This window comes from Ipomoea triloba, chromosome 3 (assembly GCF_003576645.1).
Source record: "Ipomoea triloba cultivar NCNSP0323 chromosome 3, ASM357664v1".
In the NCBI taxonomy this organism is placed as follows: domain Eukaryota; kingdom Viridiplantae; phylum Streptophyta; class Magnoliopsida; order Solanales; family Convolvulaceae; genus Ipomoea; species Ipomoea triloba.
The window spans coordinates 20,023,334-20,045,671 of NC_044918.1; the positions used below are offsets into that span (position 1 = coordinate 20,023,334).

General features: G+C 32.2%; 2 protein-coding genes across 10 annotated transcripts; one reads left to right on the forward strand and one right to left on the reverse strand.

Moving 5' to 3' along the window:
* Positions 1-6,452: 6,452 nt before the first annotated feature.
* On the forward strand, positions 6,453-11,582 carry LOC116013245 (toll-like receptor 13). 9 transcript variants are annotated; one of them, XM_031252900.1, is made up of 17 exons: positions 6,459-6,806; positions 6,994-7,054; positions 7,243-7,572; positions 7,667-7,795; positions 7,900-8,107; positions 8,285-8,431; positions 8,594-8,668; positions 8,765-8,836; positions 9,079-9,150; positions 9,333-9,404; positions 9,479-9,553; positions 9,671-9,742; positions 9,886-9,957; positions 10,048-10,191; positions 10,478-10,549; positions 10,802-10,948; positions 11,083-11,582. In XM_031252900.1, the coding sequence occupies exons 3-17, from the start codon at positions 7,354-7,356 to the stop codon at positions 11,268-11,270; spliced, it is 1,764 nt and encodes a 587-aa protein (XP_031108760.1). In that variant the 5' UTR covers positions 6,459-6,806; positions 6,994-7,054; positions 7,243-7,353; the 3' UTR covers positions 11,271-11,582. The 9 variants fall into 9 exon arrangements, with proteins under 9 accessions (XP_031108759.1, XP_031108753.1, XP_031108757.1 ...); XM_031252901.1 differs by having other exon boundaries at positions 9,482-9,553; XM_031252893.1 differs by having other exon boundaries at positions 6,454-6,806; positions 10,478-10,948.
* A 322-nt stretch (positions 11,583-11,904) lies between these two features.
* Positions 11,905-15,967, reverse strand: LOC116013244 (protein PHOX1-like). Its single transcript, XM_031252892.1, has 3 exons — positions 12,900-15,967; positions 12,581-12,822; positions 11,905-12,417 (listed from the first exon to the last, which is right to left on the reverse strand). The coding sequence occupies exons 1-2, from the start codon at positions 15,259-15,261 to the stop codon at positions 12,674-12,676; spliced, it is 2,511 nt and encodes an 836-aa protein (XP_031108752.1). The 5' UTR covers positions 15,262-15,967; the 3' UTR covers positions 11,905-12,417; positions 12,581-12,673.
* Between the last annotated feature and the right edge of the window lie 6,371 nt (positions 15,968-22,338).

The window sequence follows — 22,338 nt, forward strand, 5'->3', positions numbered from 1 at the left end:
AATTCACGTATTATTATGCTAATTCACATATTATATTACGTCCATACAATTATGTAAATTATTTCAATTCACAGATTATTACACATAAAATTATGCTAATGGTTACTTTGGAATAAAATCTTAATAATTATGGTCATTGAAAAATTAGATGAAACATTATACTTTTATTAAACGGTTTTTTATACTTGTCGTAATTTTATCTAATCAATTAAAGAAATTAATGGTACACATACATATTACAGACATAATTAAAGAAAATTAAACATACACATATATATTACGGATAAAATTAAAGAAAATTAAACATACACATATTACGTACATAATTAAACGAAATTAAAATATACATTATTTTTTTAATAATAATATATACTCCTTAATTACCATACTTATCATAATACATGGACGTCATAATTGGCATAATATTAATCTATACTATATATAAAAACATAAGAATAGGAAAGACATATTTTAAATTTTAAACAATAGTAAAGGTAAATTACAAATAGAATGAAAATATTTCAATAATAATATTCTACATCATTAATTAAAAATACCAGTGGATCTATTATTCTAATTGACTAATTAACTGAAAATAAAAAAAAATCGACTAAAAATGAATCTGATGTTACTAATTGATTAAATATATAAAAGGAAATGAATATTAATAATTGACTGTAAATAAAAAAATATCCATAATTAACTAAAATGAAAAAGGAAATGGCCATATCATTGCAATTTAATTAAAAAAGGAAAACATTCTACATCATAAATAATAAAGGCATATTATAAACAATATTAAAGATAAATTAAAAAAGGAACAGAAATTAAAAATAAAACGGAAATATTTCAATAATAATATTCTACATCATTAATTAAAAATACCAGTGGATCTATTATTCTAATTGACTAATTAACTGAAAATAAAAAAAAATCGACTAAAAATGAATCTGATGTTACTAATTGATTAAATATATAAAAGGAAATGAATATTAATAATTGACTGTAAATAAAAAAATATCCATAATTAACTAAAATGAAAAAGGAAATGGTCATATCATTGCAATTTAATTAAAAAAGGAAAACATTCTACATCATAAATAATAAAGGCATATTATAAACAATATTAAAGATAAATTAAAAAAGGAACAGAAATTAAAAATAAAACGGAAATATTTCAATAATAATATTCTACATCATCAATTAAAACGGAAATATTTCAATAATAATATTCTACATCATCAATTAAAAAGGAAATATTTCAATAATAATATTCTACATCATCAATTAAAAATGAAATATTTCAATAATAATATTCTACATCATCAATTAAAAATGGAACGAATCAATAATAATATTCTACATCATCAATTAAAAATGGAACGAAAATTAGATAAATATTACTACGTAATTCTTTTCATTTTTCCTAGATTAGATAAATATTACTACGTAATTCTTTTCATTTTTCCTAGATAAGGTTGCCTAATATTAATTTACACATAACAATCGGAACTAATAATTAAAAAAAATATAAGAACTTCCGGAGACGTCTGTTTTTTTTTAATTATTATTATTATTATTATTATTTAATTATTTTAATTAAAATTATTTAAAAAGTTTATTTTAAAATTAGTAACCACCATGTCATCACAATTGTAGGTAAACAGGTCAATTTGGACCTTTTTTTTTTGAAAACATGTCAATTTGTACTTAATTGCATGAGTTTATATAGTTCAGGAATCCAATTGCATTCTTTTTGAGTTCGATGGCCTAATTGCAGTTTTGTGTGTAGTTTAGTGGTTTATTTGACCATTATTCCGAGAAAAATGATATTACTAATTGATTTAAAATATAAAAAGATCGTAATCTATATTCTATACTATATATAAAAGTAAAATCCTCCTATTTCATTCCCCGCCTAAACTTTTGTAGTCAATTAATGAAATATTTTATTGGTCAAATAATTAATAAAGCTTATTTGTTAATAAAATGTAAAATAGAAATTAACTAATATCTATAAATTGATAATATGTATATTCACATATCAACACTATTAATAAAAGTAAAATCATTTATCGGGAAAAGAAAAGGATATTACTAATTGACTGAAAATTATTTAAAAACTTTAATAATTAATTATACTTTCCTTTTGAAAACACTAAGTTATTTAAACTTTAAAAAAATTAATTGAACATGGGTTGTTAGATTTTTATAATAATCAAAATTAATTCATTCAAATAGGGAGGAGGAAGATAAAACTAAATGCAATATGGGAAAAATGAATATACTTAAAGTACTTTAAATATAAATTACACATATATTAGTGTAATTGACTAATAATAATTGCCTAATAATTATTATGATAATTAAGTTAAGCATTGGTCGTTGAATTTATTTTTATAATAATTACAATTAATTTATTTCTCATTTTCTCATATTTATTTTAGTAATAATATAATTATATAAGTCATATTACTTATAGATCTTTTTAAGATAATTTTAGACAAACAAGTCATATATTATTCAATTAATTGAGTAATATTTTTGTACTAATCTTATATCAAATAAATGTACACGTTCAATATTAGAATTTTTTATAATTTCATCTTTATTTTTATTATCTCAATATATAATAAAAAAAATTTATCCACGCCCGGGTAATTGGACAATTATTTGTTCTAATTCAAAGGAAAACATCAGAAAACATAATCGATCCAATCAATTTCATCAATTGCGCTATATAATATTCGATGTTATAATATATATAATTGTATATTGATCCAAATATTCTTTAAATATTATAACAAATCCATTCCGTGCAACGCACGGGCGAAAATACTAGTAATAATATAATAACAAATGTCAATCATTTTTTTTTTTGTTGTTGTTGTTGCTATTATTATGTTATTAAATATTTTGTAATGAGTAAGCATTTATTTGAGATTACACTATAACCTATTCATAATATCTATTCAGCAATCATGCCAACCTTTGATTGGGATGTGACTCAAACCTAAGACATTTCGTAAGGAAAGTAATGAGTAAGTTAAAATAATAAATAGTTAACGGAATATTCCGTTACTAAAGTTTATAAATAAATGAAAATGTAAAAAATTAAACGTGGTAACTTTGAAAATGTCATATCATTGTATAAGGAATAATTCAAAATATACAACTTATCATATGCGCCCCATATGATCCGAACCAGTTAGTTTGTCTATCCTAAGTTAGTTGAAGACTCCTAGGAAAAATAATAAAACTAGTTAAAAAAATTAGCATCTTGCTTCATATGCCCTAATCTGCAAGGATTCAAAGAAAACTAGTAAGAATCAACCCAATCGCCTCGCTTTTGAGGAGCGACTAGTCGGCTCCCGACCCTATCATACGCCAAGTGGTTATTCTAAGTGGTATGGTCGCCCCGCACACAACCTAGGACGCTTGCACACCCACTTCGACCGCAAAGGTCGGATCTCCTTCCCATGCTCCAAATAAGGTCAGCCGTCTCGCAAAGATGGGTGCCTTAAGCCAACCACTACGCTCCGAGTGGTGCCTCCCTTATGTCTCCAGTGTTATTTGATTGATTTTTAATTTTATTCTTAAACAACAAAGATCAGATGCCTTATCCGGATTGACTGCCTTATCAATTCACATTATTACACCAATATTTATTCCCGTTATAACCTTACTAATATTGACTTTTATTATATTTAGTAGATAATATATATTATTTAGATATACAATTTTATCTGAAAATAATATTTTAATAGGTAATAAAAAAGGAGTCCAAAGTTTACCCTTCAGAAAAGGAAAAGAAGCAGAATATATACCTTACAAAAACAAAAGGATAAAGCAGACTAAAAGCAGTATTGCCGCTCACCCAATGTTTTAAAGAAGTCTCTATCTTTAGCATCAAATCAACGTAACATTTAATGGTGATTTTTATGTTATACGGAGCATTAATTATTGAATGAAAGTTTAGATTGCTNTATATAAATCATATTACTTATAGATCTTTTTAAGATAATTTTAGACAAACAAGTCATATATTATTCAATTAATTGAGTAATATTTTTATACTAATCTTATAATCAAATAAATGTACACATTCAATATTAGAATTTTTTATAATTTCATCTTTATTTTTATTATCTCAATATATAATAAAAAAAATTTATCCACGCCCGGGTAATTGGACAATTATTTGTTCTAATTCAAAGGAAAACATCAGAAAACATAATCGATCCAATCAATTTCATCAATTGCGCTATATAATATTCGATGTTATAATATATATAATTGTATATTGATCCAAATATTCTTTAAATATTATAACAAATCCATTCCGTGCAACGCACGGGCGAAAATACTAGTAATAATATAATAACAAATGTCAATCATTTTTTTTTTTGTTGTTGTTGTTGCTATTATTATGTTATTAAATATTTTGTAATGAGTAAGCATTTATTTGAGATTACACTATAACCTATTCATAATATCTATTCAGCAATCATGCCAACCTTTGATTGGGATGTGACTCAAACCTAAGACATTTCGTAAGGAAAGTAATGAGTAAGTTAAAATAATAAATAGTTAACGGAATATTCCGTTACTAAAGTTTATAAATAAATGAAAATGTAAAAAATTAAACGTGGTAACTTTGAAAATGTCATATCATTGTATAAGGAATAATTCAAAATATACAACTTATCATATGCGCCCCATATGATCCGAACCAGTTAGTTTGTCTATCCTAAGTTAGTTGAAGACTCCTAGGAAAAATAATAAAACTAGTTAAAAAAATTAGCATCTTGCTTCATATGCCCTAATCTGCAAGGATTCAAAGAAAACTAGTAAGAATCAACCCAATCGCCTCGCTTTTGAGGAGCGACTAGTCGGCTCCCGACCCTATCATACGCCAAGTGGTTATTCTAAGTGGTATGGTCGCCCCGCACACAACCTAGGACGCTTGCACACCCACTTCGACCGCAAAGGTCGGATCTCCTTCCCATGCTCCAAATAAGGTCAGCCGTCTCGCAAAGATGGGTGCCTTAAGCCAACCACTACGCTCCGAGTGGTGCCTCCCTTATGTCTCCAGTGTTATTTGATTGATTTTTAATTTTATTCTTAAACAACAAAGATCAGATGCCTTATCCGGATTGACTGCCTTATCAATTCACATTATTACACCAATATTTATTCCCGTTATAACCTTACTAATATTGACTTTTATTATATTTAGTAGATAATATATATTATTTAGATATACAATTTTATCTGAAAATAATATTTTAATAGGTAATAAAAAAGGAGTCCAAAGTTTACCCTTCAGAAAAGGAAAAGAAGCAGAATATATACCTTACAAAAACAAAAGGATAAAGCAGACTAAAAGCAGTATTGCCGCTCACCCAATGTTTTAAAGAAGTCTCTATCTTTAGCATCAAATCAACGTAACATTTAATGGTGATTTTTATGTTATACGGAGCATTAATTATTGAATGAAAGTTTAGATTGCTAATTAAGAGGGATGATTACTAACGAAATTAAAATTAAATTATTTTGAATAAAACAAAGAAAAATACTTTTGACCCTTACAAAAACCACACAATTTTAGTCACTGTGTGATGCAGCTATTGTTATATGGTTAGTTTTTCTTTTTTTAATTTTAATTTCATGTTTTAACTTACCACAAATTTCTACATCACGAAATAATAAATTTGTGTTAATGATAATAAATATAGGAGAGTGTAACCAAGTCCAAATTAAACATTCTTACTAACTCTACTAATTTAACCTGTCAAATAATAAATTTATAAATATTTATTTGACTTAACAAATTTCAAGTAATTAGTCACTAAATTTAAAATCTCAATTATGTTTAAAATAATGAATTTTCAATGCATCAACGTAAAATTACACTAATTAACGCGACATTGATATTTATCCAATATATATGAGACACTTGAAAGGTGATTGTACTAAACAATTTATACTTCACTCGTAATCATTTGATTGCCATTTCATCTTATAAATCAATTAGTTGAGCCAATAATTTTCCTTTTGAAGATATATATATGGGGCCAAGTTTCACTGCTCTCGGAACTTAATGTACAATCGATGCGGTCATACCATTAAGTATGTAAAAATGCATCAAATATATTAGAAAAAATACAATAATGAAATGCACTAACGCACCACACACCAAAAGATGTACGCCTCACCATATTTAATGGTGAGTTTACGCGTACCTAATGGTGATTTTATGGTGATGTATTTTATAGTGTATTGATGCATTTCTTTGTTGTGCGTTTTCTAATAACGTTATTGCATACTTAATGATAAGTTTGCACCAGTCACACATTAAGCCTACGGCATATATATATATATATATATATGGGCGTATATATGGCCACAGGTTATCATCAAAGGCTCTTATCTTCTTCTGCAACTGAAAGATAATTTCTATCAAATAAAGATTGAATGACTGACTAAAATTATACACTACCAGACGAAGATTTGGACACGTGGCCGAAACCCGCATGCTCTATACTCGTAGCTCACTCCTCGTACACCTTTGTGTGTTTTTGTTTCTCCCCATGATGATATATATTATCATCAATTTCACCATATCCTGTTTCTCAGCACTTTCAGTTACTGCCTCTTTCTGTCTCCCTTTCTCTATAAAAGCCTGCGCTTTGATCACCACAAAAATCGGTTCTTGTAATCACAACAAAAGAAAGAAAGAAAAAAAAAAGGATCAAGTAAATAAAGGCCTATTTTTCTGAAAATCGAGTCGCTTTTACTGGAAGGTATGTTCCTGTTAGTATTTGTATTTATACCCACAAATATTCTTGTTCTCTTTGTACGTAAATGTGCTTTTCTTCATTGTTCTTTTGTCAAATTGATTCCGATGATATCTACATGTTTGGGTTTCTCCTTTTTTTAAAAACTAGAAAGGAAATTGACGTTAAATGTACGAAATTGTGTGTGTGACAGTGATTGTTAGGGTGATATGCACTGATGCTAATGAGGTTGTTTGATGTTTATACATTCTTGGGTAAGTAACTCATAGCAGTTGATAGTTGATTGTGGAACTACCGATTCCCCTGCCCTTTTGTTCTTGTTTTTTAATGTTAAGAAATGGGAAATTGCCTAATTCTTGTGATGTTCAATATAAATGTTACTCTCAAACAAAGCTAGCTGTGGGAATTTTGATGTTATTATTTCTGTTTTGTTGTATTTAAGGGAAAGCTTGGAGTGAGTATTAGTCTGTTTGGTTATAGTGGTGCTAGCTAGCAAGCCTAGCATTGAGGTTTGATGAGATTAAGTGATTAGGGTTGTTGGGTTAATTCCTTGATGGGTGGTGTTTGTTCCTGGAAGAGAGAGTACTACTATGCTGATGAAAATCCCAACAGAAGAGGCGTCTCCGGGAGATACTTTAAAAGCCGGAGTTCCAAGTGGATGTGGATGATGGCATCCGCTTTCTTTCCGCCTGTTGTGGATTGTCAAAGTCCTAGAGGAGGAAGAAGCACTTGTCCATCCCTTATGGAGTTGTGCATTCACAAAATCCGAGAGGTCTTTGTCGTCTTGCTAAGTCTGATATATGAGGTCTAGGTTCATGGATATGGTTATTTTGCTATATATCCTTTAAGCTCTGTGCTTTTAACAGGATGTTAGCAAATTCGGTTCCTTTTCCGTCTTGCCAAGGGATGTCAGCCAGCTGATATTCAATGACCTAGTTTATTCTCGCTATCTTTCTGCCTACTCGATTGAAGCTTTCAGAGACTGTGCCCTGCAGGCAAAAATCCTTGCTTATACCTAAAGTTTTTAAAAAGATTTTTGTGTTTTAAAATACCTCTTGAAGATTACCAACTTTTTCGTTATTCTGAGTGGTCTTGACAGGATATGTTGCTCAAAGAGTATCCGGGAATCAAAGATAGTTGGATTGATGTCGTCTCTTCACAAGGCTCATCCTTACTCTCTCTCGATATTTCGAGCTCTGAGGTCACGGATTATTCATTGTTTCTCCTCAAGAATTGCTCAAGCCTCCAAGCTTTAACTTTTGATTATTGTGATCTAATTACTGAAAAAGGGTTCAAGCAAATCAGCGGTAGTTTTCACTATCTTTTACTCTTTTAACATTTTTGTGTTTGCTTATTTCCATATTGAACCTCTAGTGCATTATGTCCCCCATGATTGCTGGTTAATCTTAAAAAAAAAAAAAAAAAAAAAAACTTTTGGCATGATTCAATGCACTGCCTGCTAAAGGTGATTATATAATCTGCAGGTTTCCAAAAGTTGACGTGTTTGGGTTTTAAAAATAGCACGGCCCTTACCGCTGAAGGAATGCAGTGTTTGTCCAGCTTAGTTAATTTGGTTAAGTTGGACCTGGAGAGGTGCCCTCGAATCCACGGAGGACTTGTTCATATTGAAGGTTTGTTATTGTATATCATATATTTATTGATATAGGGATGAATTTTATCTTTTTCAACCCATAGTGAGGAGAATTTGTCTGACTTTATAAGTTATGAATGTGAAATGTTGATTATAAGCCTCTTTCTTGGATCACTTTATGAACTGTACTCTACTTTGGCAGGTTTAACCAGACTTGAATCTCTCACTATCAGATGTTGTAAATGCATAGTGGATTCAGACATGAAATCTCTTGCAGGTGTTATTGCCAAACATGACTGTTTTATACAATGTTATCTTGCCCCGGTTCTCAACATCTGATGTGGTTTGCTGATTTTTATGTCTCAAATTTCAGGCCTCGTCAATTTGAAGCAATTGCAGACTCCCTGTGTCAACATAACTGATTCCGGGGTGTTCTATTTGAAAGGTGACTAATTCCTCTTTTATCGTCAATTGTCTCTCTGCTAATCTTGAAATCCCATATGGCTTGTTTTTACCATTGCTAGAACGGGTAAAGACTAAAGAGGCTTTTTTTTTTTTTGTCTAGTTTATGGGTTAATTCGTATTTAATGGCTGAACATTTCTTCCTGTCTAATCAAACCGTAACTTTGCTGTCCTTGAAATTTTACTCTTCAACCATTGAATTAATGCAGTTTTACTCTTTCGCAGGCTTGAGAAAGCTCGTTTTGTTAAACATGGAGGGCTGCCACATCACTGCTGCATGTTTGGATTATCTTTCAGGTTTCTTACTTGTCGTTTTCTTATGCTTTAAACTTGAATTAAAGGCAATGGAAGCATTCAATGATAGTAAACATGTTGCTTGCATTAAGAAGAATCTTTCTTTTCTTAGATTACTTTACAATTAAGTAAGGCGGTGGTTGTTATTTCCTTTTGCTTCTTAATTATATCGTAATTTTGTGCAGATCTTCCTTCACTTCAATATCTCAACCTATGTAGATCCTCCCTGAAGGATGCGGGCTGTGAGAAATTTTCGAGTAAGTTGATAGCCATAGAGGCTCTGCAGCCCGAGATAATTCTGCATCTGAATTTTACGGTTTTTGTGTATCTGCAGCACTGGGCAATTTGGAGGTGTTAAACATAGGATATAATGATATCACGGATGAATGTTTGACCCATCTACAAGGTTACCTCTCTTCTACAATGTAGTATTCATTTGTTTTACGAATTTCACAAGCATGTCACTGCCTTCGAGTCATAAATTCTTGGTTTGGTTATCCATATTGGCAATGCTACGCTGCAGGATTAACGAAGTTAGAAAGCCTGAACTTGGATTCTTGTAGGATTGGAGATGATGGGCTCGCTAATTTAGCAGGTATAGCTTCCATACTTTCTTAACGTCGATTCTCCTCCCCCGCCACAAAAGTTAAACTAAACAAAACACCGCTCTGAGCACCTCAACCGTCGATCTCTTGTCACTTGCGTGTGCTCATTTTTTTATTTTTTTTTGTGTTTCAGGCCTCGTCAACTTGAAGAATTTGGAGCTATCAGATAATAAAATTGAAAGCGATGGGATTCAGCATCTTTCAGGTTAGGCGTGTCGGTTATGGAAGTTACTAATTCGTATGAATGCGTTGGGAGTTCTAAATGTTAGTTTGAGTTATTACCAATATGTTTTAGGTTTGACAAATTTGGAGGATCTTAATCTATCATTCACCTTAGTAACCGAGGATGGCTTGAGGAATTTGTCTGGATTAAGGTCTCTCAAGTCGCTTAATCTGGACATTCGCCAGATTACCGACTCCGGGCTTGCTGCACTTACTGGTAAGCTATGACTATTACGTCTTTGAGCTAATACCCAATTTAGTCTTTGACTATGGTGGTTTTTCTCGCTTTAGTCCTAATAACTTTTTGTGCTTAATTGCGTCTGGACTTCAATGATTTTACCTAATTGAGTCCCCTGTTAGGCCTTCCACTTGTTGGTTGTCAGAATCGATGACTAAATCGAGAAAAACCACTAGATGACTAAATTGATTAACTCCTCACAAGCAAAGAGAATTGTTTTGACTGATCCAATGCGAGTAAAATTTCGCACTTTCTTTTGATGCAGGGTTAACCGGATTAACTCACCTGGATCTTTTTGGGGCTCAAATAACGGATTCTGGGACTAAATATTTGCAATGTATGTTAAGTGTTCTTTTGCACCCCATTACTATCTGCTTTGAACGGTTCCATAGGTTTCAGTGTCGAATGAAACTCCCGTTTTGGGTTCAATTCGCATTCGTTCTTGAAATTACTAATCTGCATTGTTTTGAAAAGAAAGTTATCCTGTCAGGGGTTGGAAGGATCCATTTGGGAAAAAAAAAATCAAAAAATGGTTTAAACACCCAAACCTCCTGTGTAGAATTTCATAAATTCTTTATGTTTCCATTAGATTTCAAAAATCTCCACTCACTCGACATCTGTGGTGGCGGGTTAACCGACGATGGCGTCAAGAATTTGAAACATCTTTCGTCCTTGACGGTACTAAACCTATCACAGAATCTCGACCTGACAGATAAGACCTTAGAACACTTGTCAGGTATGCTTTATGCTATTGGTTTTCAAGATTATCATGCTTGCTGATGTGTAGTTGAGTCGATGGATACGAGGCGTTATTTCCCTCGAACATTGTTGTTGCATTAGTCGATTCTAATGTCACATTGAGAAATGCAGGGCTTACAGGGTTGGTGTCTCTAAACGTGTCGAATTCTCGAATCACCAACGATGGCCTGCAGCATCTGAGGCCGTTAAAGAGCCTGCGCTCGCTTTCTTTAGAATCGTGCAGTGTGACAGCGGAGGAGCTCAAGAAGCTTCAGCTGAGCGCCCTCCCGAACCTCGTGAAATTTCGTCCCGAGCTCTGAAGCATTTCCACGAAAGAAATGTTTTCTCATCCACTTTCATGTACAAATGGTGTAAATATGAAAAGACAATAAGGTGAAAAACTCGCCTTCTGTGCATATCCTTGGCTTGAGTTGTGTGATACCACCACAAGTTGCTGCCCTCTATAGGACTTAAAAGAGTCTCTTATGTCACTCTCACAGGTGTGAAATTAGAAAGGTTTGTATAATTGTATGTACTGATAGGTGTGTGAAATAAGGAATAAAGGTTTGTATGTATTTCCCTGTAATGTACAGATGGTTCTATATTTATATACACAAGAAGTATTGAGTTTATTCCAAGAGTTTCAAGAGGCCTAGGAAATTTATCAAAATTTGACGAAAAGTTTCCTATAAATTTCTCGCGTTTGGATCAAATTATGGCTCTTCTTGTTTTGGTAGAAACTTGATAATCCATAAAGTTATCCTTTTTGGGTGACGAGGAAAACATGCAGCCATTGAGCAAATTCTGCCTTGTGACTGTAAGTCTGTAGTTGCTGACCAATTCCCGTTAAGTTAACCGTTCAACCAATTTGACTGGAATTACTCCTAGTTGACAAATTAAATTAAAGAGATGAAGTGTAGGCCAAATGATACAAAATTTAGTGCATAAAAGATGGGACAAGTAACAAATCACCCATGTATATAAAATAAGAGCAAGGATTTACCAATGGTCTAATACCAATGGTTAACATAATAAAGTATATTGTACACTGCTTGAGGAAAGACATATAATGTTTATGTAACAGCACATCAAAAGAATGCAGTATATATAAGACTGCCTTCCTATAAAACTATAATCTGCTAAATAAATCACACAAACCATTACAAACCAACTAAAATTTCCTATAAAAAATGCAAAATGAAAACATATATGTGATTAGAATGTAAGAACAATCTTCTGTTGCATGTCTGAAATGGATGCAATGAGTAGAATAAGATGATGATGATGATGCAGAAACAAACAAAAAGTATCTCTGCTACCCTCATCTCACCCAGAAATGAATAAAATGATGATTTCTTGTGAATATCTGTAAAATATTCGCCATAACAAATGCAATGTGCTGGTGCAGCTTCAAAGGGCCACGGGAAGAAAAAGATGTAAGCCAACGGGTGGATGCAAATTGAAGACCTGCAGAAGCGATGTTAGAAAATCAAATCAATTAGTCTAACTCATGGCCTTATAAACCCATATATTCTCTCTTATATTTTCAATGCGGGACTCTTAACATGCTCATATTTATACAGGCCTGATAAAACCGTCAGTAGATGAGATATAAGCTGTTGTTACTTACATAGTATTGAAACGTGGAGGGCAGGTTCGATGCAGCAGTGGTAGCGGTTGCTTCTTCCCTTCCTACCTTGATATTATTATCAACGACACAAGCTCATGCAAGTTCAAGGGTATGATAGAGTTTGGAAACTCGTCGTCTAAGCAATGGTTCCAAACGGAAAGATGAAACGCCTCTCTGCCATCTTCTTGCCTCGTACATTTCATTCCATGCTTGTACTATCTCATCAATATTGAACCCTAGGCCTGAAAAACATTAAATTGTCAGTTGTACTTGAAAGAGTATTAGTCAGCCAGGTTTAAGCAATATCGTGGCTCTTTACCTTCTGGAGCAGTTGTGTTGGAACAATGACTCTTTATCATAACAGCAATATCGGTTGGAGAAGCTCCAGCCAGGTCAAATTTTTCGACTGCAACCTCTAAAGATTCTTGCCAGACAGGCAACCCGAGTTTGAACTCCATTATGGATCTTTCGTAGAGCATGGAACCCCACAAAAGATTTATCTGAGACCTCATGTTTGCAGCCTGTTCTCCAACTTCAACTGTAGGAATATCTTTAAACAAATGCTCCATCTTCATTTCTTGCAAGAGGGTTTGTGTTTTGTTTGATTTGGAGAGTTCGTTGTGATGTTGCTCCGCCTCTTCCTCCCACATCTGCATACCTCTTTCCATATTTTCCTCGGCGTTGTTGTAAAGTTGGAATACTTCTGTAGAAGGCCATGATTCCATATCGGCATTAGTGCTAATTGCGTAATACCAAGAGAGTTTTGCCCGTTCGAACTGTTGCAGCCCGAGAGCAAGAATGCCTTCGTAGAAGTTCGGTTTGATCTTCAGCGCTTCTTCGTATCTTCTTCCTGCAGATGAGTACTCCTTTTGTGCCCAAACGTAGGCACATTTTACCTGTTCGAGAACAGATTCTCCTGTATCGTCCTCGGTTATGTAAACTCTTTTCCTTGCCCGAGACATGTGAACGTTGCCCCAATTGAACAAAGCCAGAGCAGCCATCTCCTGGAACTTCTCTGCAGCTATAACGAAAAGATCTTGAGCTTCTTCACTCGTGACTGTCTCTTCCATAGCCTCGGAGTAGAGCTTCATTCCAGCTTCATGCAGATCCAGATAAGTATCACATTCAAATCCAACGTAATTCTTGAACAGATGAGCAAAATGAACGATCCAATCATCGATACAAGGTGGTCCATACTGCAATGCCTTACTTCGTAGATCTCCATTTTCCATTACATGATTTTTTTGAAGTTCCTTTTCTTCCCAATCTTTCTCAAAGAAAGGATCTTGATCTGGATTAACATCAACAATATATAGCCTGACAGAGCTGTGCTCAACAGATGCTTCTGCCCACCTTAACTCCTCGTTTGTTGTGATCGTCACTAAGTCGCCTTCTTGGTCCCTATATTTAATTAGAATGGATTTTGAACTTGGGAACCGATCACATATAATCTCCCTCAGTTCCAAAATGCCACAGTTAATAGGAATTTGGGCCCATCTTATGTCTTCACCAAATATCAATTTCACCATTCTTCTGGGCTGTTCTTCCAAGCTGTTACTTTTCATCTCTTCCACCACCAACTTATCTTCAGTTTTTCTCTCCTCGTCGCTGTACTCATCTTTCTTCTCCATGTCTTTGTCCTCAGACTTCTTTTCTTCGCTCTTGCCTTTAGCATTTGGTTCATGAATTCCATTCACGAAGGCCTTCTCTACATTTTTGTTTTTAGCCTTCTGAAGATGAACTCCATCTTCTAATTTGTCGTCACCTACTTTCACCTCTTCAGCCTTCGTCTCCTCCTCTTTCTTACCCTCGGGATTCATTTCATCAAATCCATACTCGTCTCTCTTTTCCTCGTTTTTATTCTTAGCCTTCTTTTGCCCAATTTTGTCTCCGGTTTTGGTCTCAAGAACTCCATTTTCAACTTTCTTGTTCTTGGCCTCCTCCTCGTTTTTCTCAGTCACGTGACGCTTGCCCTTTGCATCTGTCTCATCAAATCCATTCTCAACACTCTTATCTTCAGCTTCTACACTATCAACTTTCTTCTCCTCTATTTTGTTGTTTTTCATCTTTCTCGCCTTCTCTTTAGAAGCTTTTGAAGAGCTTGAGACGAAAGGCGGTTCAACATACTCAGGTACCGGGATCAAATCAATGGAAACATCATTTTGCCCGACGGCTTTCTGCTCAATCGAAGCCTTCACCCTGTCTGCAATCTCGGTAGCCATAAGATTATTCGGCTCCATCTGCAACACTCTACTAACATCTCTCATCGCCAAATCGAGCCTATTCAAAGCCTCATAACACCTAGCCCTCTTCAAGAGCGCCTTACTATACTTCGGGGTAACCTCAAGAGCCAAATTACACTCGTGGATTGCCCGAGGGTATTCACTCAACCCCATCTGCATATAACAAGCAGCCATATTGCTCCTGAGATGGGACACATCTATATGGTTTCCTGGGAGCAATTTGATGGCTTTCTCATACTTGAACATCGCCCCCTCGTAATCCCTTTGCTGGAACAACCTATTCCCCTCGTACTTCAATTCCTGGGACATCGAAATGAACACAGCCGTATCGTTATCATACAACCTTGTGCTATTCACACTACCTTTGTTTTTCTTCACATTAGAACCACCAGATCTACCTCCTATTAGTTTTTTCACCTTTTCACCTTGCTTCCCCATATTAAACCCCCCAAAGATTCAACTTTCAGAAGCTCAATTGCCTAATAAGTACAACAGATTTGAACTAAATCCAATGTCAAACCACTAAATAATTGAACAGAGGATAACTTTACCAAATCCCAATCCTTCACACACAGAACACACAAAATCACCCCAAATTCATTACTACTGAAACATCAAACTAATAAAAACCAGTACTGATGATAAATCCCAGACAACCAAAGTAATTCTTCAATCACAAGGAATTAACTTAAAAGACTGAATCTTTTAACACCCTTAAACACAAAATGCTATTCTTGAATCTTGAATATACAGCAGAAAACAAGAATCCCACAACAGAAAACCAATAATTTCTTTCTTCTTTTTTTTTCTCTGTTGTTTTTAGGGGCTTCCCTTCTTTCAGATAAGGATTTATACGCAACCTAGACAAATCCCAACTGAGGTAACAAAGGAAATGAAGAGAACAACTAGAAGTATTTAAGGATTCGGCTGCAAACAACTCGTTTAATGAACCCTGATTTTTGCTTCTTTTTTTTTTTGGGTTCTGATGGAGTGAAACTCAATCAAAGTATAAAGAACATAATGTGGGAAAAAGAATACTTATCTGGAAATTTCAGCTTTATTCTTGCTGAGTGCTGACCTTTCAAATGCAGAGAAGTGTATGCAGAAATGCTAAGAAAACAGTTGGAAAAAAACCTCCACCAAACGTCTCTCCTTCGGAAATAATATATAATAATAAAAATAATAAAGTTGAACAAACACCTTAACGTAAAAGCCACACAAAAAAGAAAAACTTAAAAACCACAAAAAACCCCCAAAATATTAAGTTGCAATTTCTTTTCTTCTTTTTTTTTTTTAATTTTAATATTTTAAGACAACACCAACAAGATAAGTGGGGGCCTGCATTTTTCGGGTATTCCAAGATTGTGGGGGAGGTTTCCCAGAACCTAAAATGGAATACATTATTATTATTAAAAAGAAAATAAAAACAAGACACTGTTACATTTTGTAGAAGACTTTAGTTCTTTTTATGATTGTCTTGTCATCTTATGTATGTCTCTAATCTTTATTATATAACCGCAATCTCTAAAAGTAAGATAATGAGATTATTGAGATGGTTATCATGTTGAAGTTTTCAAGTAAGGAGTTTTTTAACAAAAAAATAATAATAATAAAGTATGGAGATTCATAATGTGAGATATGTGATCTTGGTTGAAGATCACTCTAATTTTTAATATTATTTTTAAAAACTTTTTTTATTAAAAAAATTGACCTAAAAAAACACATGAGGTTTCTTTAAGAGTGTATTTAAATTAATAGTCTTAAATTGCTAGTATTTTTGTAATTGTAAAATTCTAGGTCATATTTTTATATGAATTTTTTTAAAATAAAATTACGGATTCATTATTTAAAAATTTTGTTAATACCTAATTAAAAATCATATTAAACCAAATATGCTTAAATCATTATGATCAATCACTAAATATAAACTTTAACAATATTTGTTAGAAGTCAACTAGCTCAGCTCCATATCAACACAAGCCTGCAACAAATTGACTATCAAGTTGTTAGATTAGTTCGTTGTAAAGTTATTAGGAGTAATTATCATCTTTTGTCTCCCTACCCTACATATAAAAATGGAGTTGTTGTAATCTGGTTTAATGCACTTAATAAAATCACTTCTTCTCCCCTTTCATCCCTGCTCACAGTATTTCTCTTACTCTTCTAGCTACTTTAACATGGTATCAAAACATTTACTAGTGCATCTTGTGAATTACAATGGTTAACCTACTTACTTGAAGCATTAGAAGTTGGGATGCAGTCTTCATCTGTCTTATTCTCTGATAGCAAATCTGCCATTGCCATAGCTAAAAATTCGATGTTCCATGAACGCACCAAGCACATTGAGATAAATTGTCAATTTGAACGAAAAAAATTACAGCAGAAAATTTTTAAGTTATTACACATTACTATAGACAACCAACTTGCTGATGTCTTCACCAAAGCTCATACTCTATCTAGCTTCTATGTCTTTATATCCAAGCTGGGCATTCATAACATTTATGCTCCAGCTTGCCGGGATGTCAGAAGCTAACTCCAAATCAGCTAGCTCAACTCCACATCAACATAATCATGCTTCTCTTTTTTCTTTGTTCTTTTTTGAAACAAATATAATCATGCTTGTAAAAATTAGTAATAGTAGTATGTAATAAGTGTCATAATAATTAAGTCTTTGTATTCATTATTTATATGTAAATTAATGATTTTACAATAAGTTAAAATAAATACAGTTTGTAAAATATTTAATTAAAGTCTTTTATTTATGATCTGTGAGGCATGTACAATGATTAATTGCGAGCAATCATTTGATCACACATGGGGGTGTTTTTCCAACTAAAGAACTTTCAATTTAGTGCTTTTTGGTTTCTGATATTTGTAGGCCTACCATATGGATGAATTATAAGAAATTGTACCCTTATATTTAAAAGTTTTGTTGGGTGAAAAAAAAACTCCAATGTTTATATCCAGTGACAATTATATCTAAAAAATTTAAATGTTGATAATTTAATATTTTATAATTATCATATCAATTATACTAAAAATAATTTTTATATGTGTGTGTGTGTGTAATTTCCTTTGGGAGCTTAATTTAGAAAATTTTTTTCTCTCTAAAGGTTAAATCTCCAACCCCAAGGCCCCACGCTCCAACTCGACAGAACATTTGAGAGCATATTGGGAGGTTGCTCCCAAACTGTCGTTATAGTGAGACTCGCTGAGCTGCTCATGCGGGCAGCTTAATTTAGAATTTTTAGTTTATGAAGTAGACATTTTTATACATTATATTTTTAAAAATGATTCTATGGTTTGATTTTAAAAAAAATTGTGTTACAACTCTACAAATTCAAGTTATGTTAGATTTTCTCATGACTCAAATATTATGATTAGACATTTTTATCACAAGATACAAATATTTAACATTAAAATTTTCAAATTTCAAAGACTTTGATACAATTGCTATGAATACTTTGATATAATTGTCACCCGACATAAAAATATGATATTAAATGGTAAAAATTTAAAGATTTTGATATAATTGTCACAAGGCATAAAAGTTTTATTTTTTTCTACTAAGAAGCCTATTAAAATAATGGATCATATTTAATATAATTTTTCTTCAAATTTTTTTTTTTTATTTGTTGACATAATCATGGAATGTGTGAAGTTGATTAGAATTTCTTAGAGGGAGAATTGATATTTGCAAATTGTATTTATGTCATTTCAAAATTATATGTACTTATCATGTTATTAGTTAGATTATTAATGTTAGGTAGTCTTTACATACGATGTTGTCCAAAAAAGAAACCATGTTCAAAGTAGTAGTTAGGCGAGTTAGATGGACGACCTCTACCTTGTTACAAAAGTAGGGAGAGAGAAAGCATAAAAGAAAGGAAAAACACTTCGTTGATATTATTATATGGAAGATATTTTTACAACACTATTAAAATTCACATTAAAATAATATATTGGGGTGTGTTGGTGCTAAAAATGAAAAAGTTATTTGGAGTAACTTTTGGTATGACCTGATTATAATTTTTAAAAATATATAATTAATCTTTAATAGTTGTTGATTTTTGGTGTTTATATTTATTTATTTTTATTTTAAATTTACAATTTTAATATTGAATTATTTATTTAATAAAAACAATAGTCAAAATAATAATTAGCAAAGGTAAAATAAACAACAATAATAATAATAATTAAAATATACTTATTTTAAAATTAAACCTAAAGCTAAAATAATTTAAAGATAATTTAATAAATAAAATGATATATTCAAATAATTTAAATTCATTATTTTACAAGTTACTCGGTGACATTGCTAACACAAGTTTGGGCACTCTTTTTTTTTTCTTTTTGCCATGATTTGGACTATATGTGTACTAATCCTTATTCTATGAAACAAGGTTCACAGTGCCTATGGACCTTAATGCATGTGTATGTGTCTTATGTTGGTAAATTTTTGTGTATTATGTTATGAAATTTTGTATTATTTGTGGGTATTGCTTGAACTACTCTTTAAGTACCATTCTGGAAGATTTAATTCGGACTCTTCGGAATTAATTGTGAATTAATTTTAATTTTTAATTTTAAGGAATTAAATTCCATATTAATGGGTTGAGGTTACTAACTGATTTTAAATCAGTGTTAAATGTTAATGTCATGGTTTAATGCTATTTATTTCTCCATCTCCTACAAAAGCTTGGTATTGACCAAAATTGTTTCATGCTTTATTTTAGAACTTCAAAAACACTTCTTGTTTTTCTCTCTTGCTCTCTCAAAATCGTTTTCTTACGAAAATAATTATGTCAACACTTCTGAAAATAATTGAAGTGCTCACATGTTGTTCTAGTCCGTCGGACTTTATGTTTGAGTGCTCAAACATTAAAGTCGTAATCCGTTTTATCCTGGAAAACTGACGCTACAACGCTCCTAGCTACAATCGTCAAAACGGGCTTACACCATTTTATATAATTATACATATAAATATATGTTTGTTTATTTATTTGTATTGAAAAATGTATTACGGAGTAGTAATTAGTACATTGTATAAATTATTTGTTATTAGCTCATAAATTAACAAATTATGTATTTTATTATTTATTAGGACTTATTAGTTTATTAGTTATTATTCTGTTTAACAAATTATAAAAGCATTAATATATGTTTAAAATATCCAAATTATTTTAGTGTACACTTATTGACTTTTTCATATTAATTTTTTATTTAAATTTAAAAAAAATTTAAATTTGTCGGGCCCCGCAGGCCTAAGACGGTGAGGGAGGGCCAACCTCCCTTAGGCCCATATTTTGGCACGCTTTGGCAAGTCTCGTCCTACCAACCTATTTCGATAGCTCTACTCCTAGCACCCTTGAGAGGTAGTGAATCGATTTTGAGGAAAGTGTGGGTACACACAACTCGGATTTCCTCATCATTCTTCTCTGTTGGGTTTATAATCTTAGATTATAAAACTCTCTTCTCGTTTTCATTTTTATTTGGTATAAATAAATTCAAGTTCTTTCGTACCAAACTTTTGTTGGAATTAATTTTTCATATATTAAATTTCATTTTTCATTATATATTTATTTATTTTTGTGGTGAATAAGTGGATTCACCACATATAATGTATGTGGCTTGTGTTGTGATTTTTTGTGTCTTATGTTATAAAATTATGTACGTTACAAGTATGAATTTTGTATCTCGTCGTTTCGATCCAGGATCCATAAAATTATGTGGACCCTGGTCCATGATATAAATTGCCTATGTTTTCAAGAGGAGCATTCTAGCACTACATTTTAAATGATTTAAAACCGGTGAAATGTATTTGATGGGGAATATACTCCAATAACTCTGCTAGTATGTAATGGTCGATAACAAACACATTAACTGGGGCCAGTCTGACCCGATTTCATCCAATCTTATCTCCTCTTTACCCGATCTTTTGTTGGGCTGAGCTACCCTAGTTGGCTCGAGTACAAGGTCCTTTGACCGATTAACTCATGCCCGATCATCTTTGATCGACACCGACCTACCCAACCTAGAACGACAGTAAGACTCCTCCATTCTAGGACAATAATAGGGCACATGTAGGAGCCTTCTTCGGCCCCGGTCATGGCTTGTGCATGAGCTCCACATGCCCTTCATGTTGTAAGGCTAAAATTTGTCCTCTTCCTCTCCTATAAATTCAGCATATATTACGGAGAGATGGACCTTTTGACTTTTATTAAAGAATAGGGACGTGCTCGAAGACTTTTGACCACCCTTCAAGTCAACAAGCATTTAAACTTAACTTGATAGAAAGATCGTTGTAAAATCATACCCCGATCAAATTTGGTATCGGATACGTATTTCCATTAACACCCGTATTTTACTACATCAGTATTTATATATATTAGTTCAAATTCACAATTACTCTGTATTAATGTATTTTTTACTCATCATTTAGTGTATATAAATTTATGAAATATATCACCTTAGCTAAGAGAATCAAATCCACTTTGATCGGACCTAATTTAATAATAAACCTCATCCAAAATAATGCCTTAAAAATAATTATTCACCTCTTCCATGTTAAGTTTTTAATACATTGCTCAGCAAAACATATTTATAAAAAACGAACCAACAATAATGCACATATTGGATTCCCAAAAATAGTGTGACAGGTCCCCTTGGCTTGCACATGCTTGAGAGCATTCCTGATGGAATTAAGTCCCTTTTGTTTGACATGTTTGCTCACTTCCTGTTACTTTTGTAGAAAAAAAAATTCAAATTAGTTTTGGCATCATAATCACAAAATTACAATTTTGACTCGCAATAGAAACGATATGTCTATTGACTTTCTTAATTTGATTCGGTCAGTTATAGACAATCGATAATGATTTACTCAGTGCACATCCTCATGTAGTGACTATGAGTTTCTCTCATCACTCAATAATAATAATAATAATAATAATAATAATAATAATAATAATAATAAATAAATAAATAAATAAAACCCCGACAAAGTTTAGAAATTCCACCTAAGAGTTCTAAATTAGATCAATCAATGAATATTTATTAGTTTTGTTTTTTGCTTTTTTAGTACTACTGACTTTGTTACAGAGTAGTACCTGGTCATAGCTACTTTTTCAACAATTACCTACATTATATTAAACTGTACACATGTTACCCTCATAATTTTATAAATTTTAACAAGCAACAAGCAAACACTTGTGTTATTGCCAGCTCACAACGTGATTAAGTTTGCTTCTTGCGTTGCTTGACACGACTTATTATACTTGTAAGCAAGCAATGAAAATGCACTAATTATTCAAATAATTTTAATAATAATAATAATAATAATAACATATTAAAAATTATAAGATAATTTTAAAACGTAAATATAATATAACTCGTCATTTAAAAAAAAAAAAGAATAATGTTATTTGCACACTTTTTACACAAAACTAATTTGACTTTATGCATGGCCTTACGTCAAACTAATATATTACTTCACATTTCGATATATAAGAATTAGAA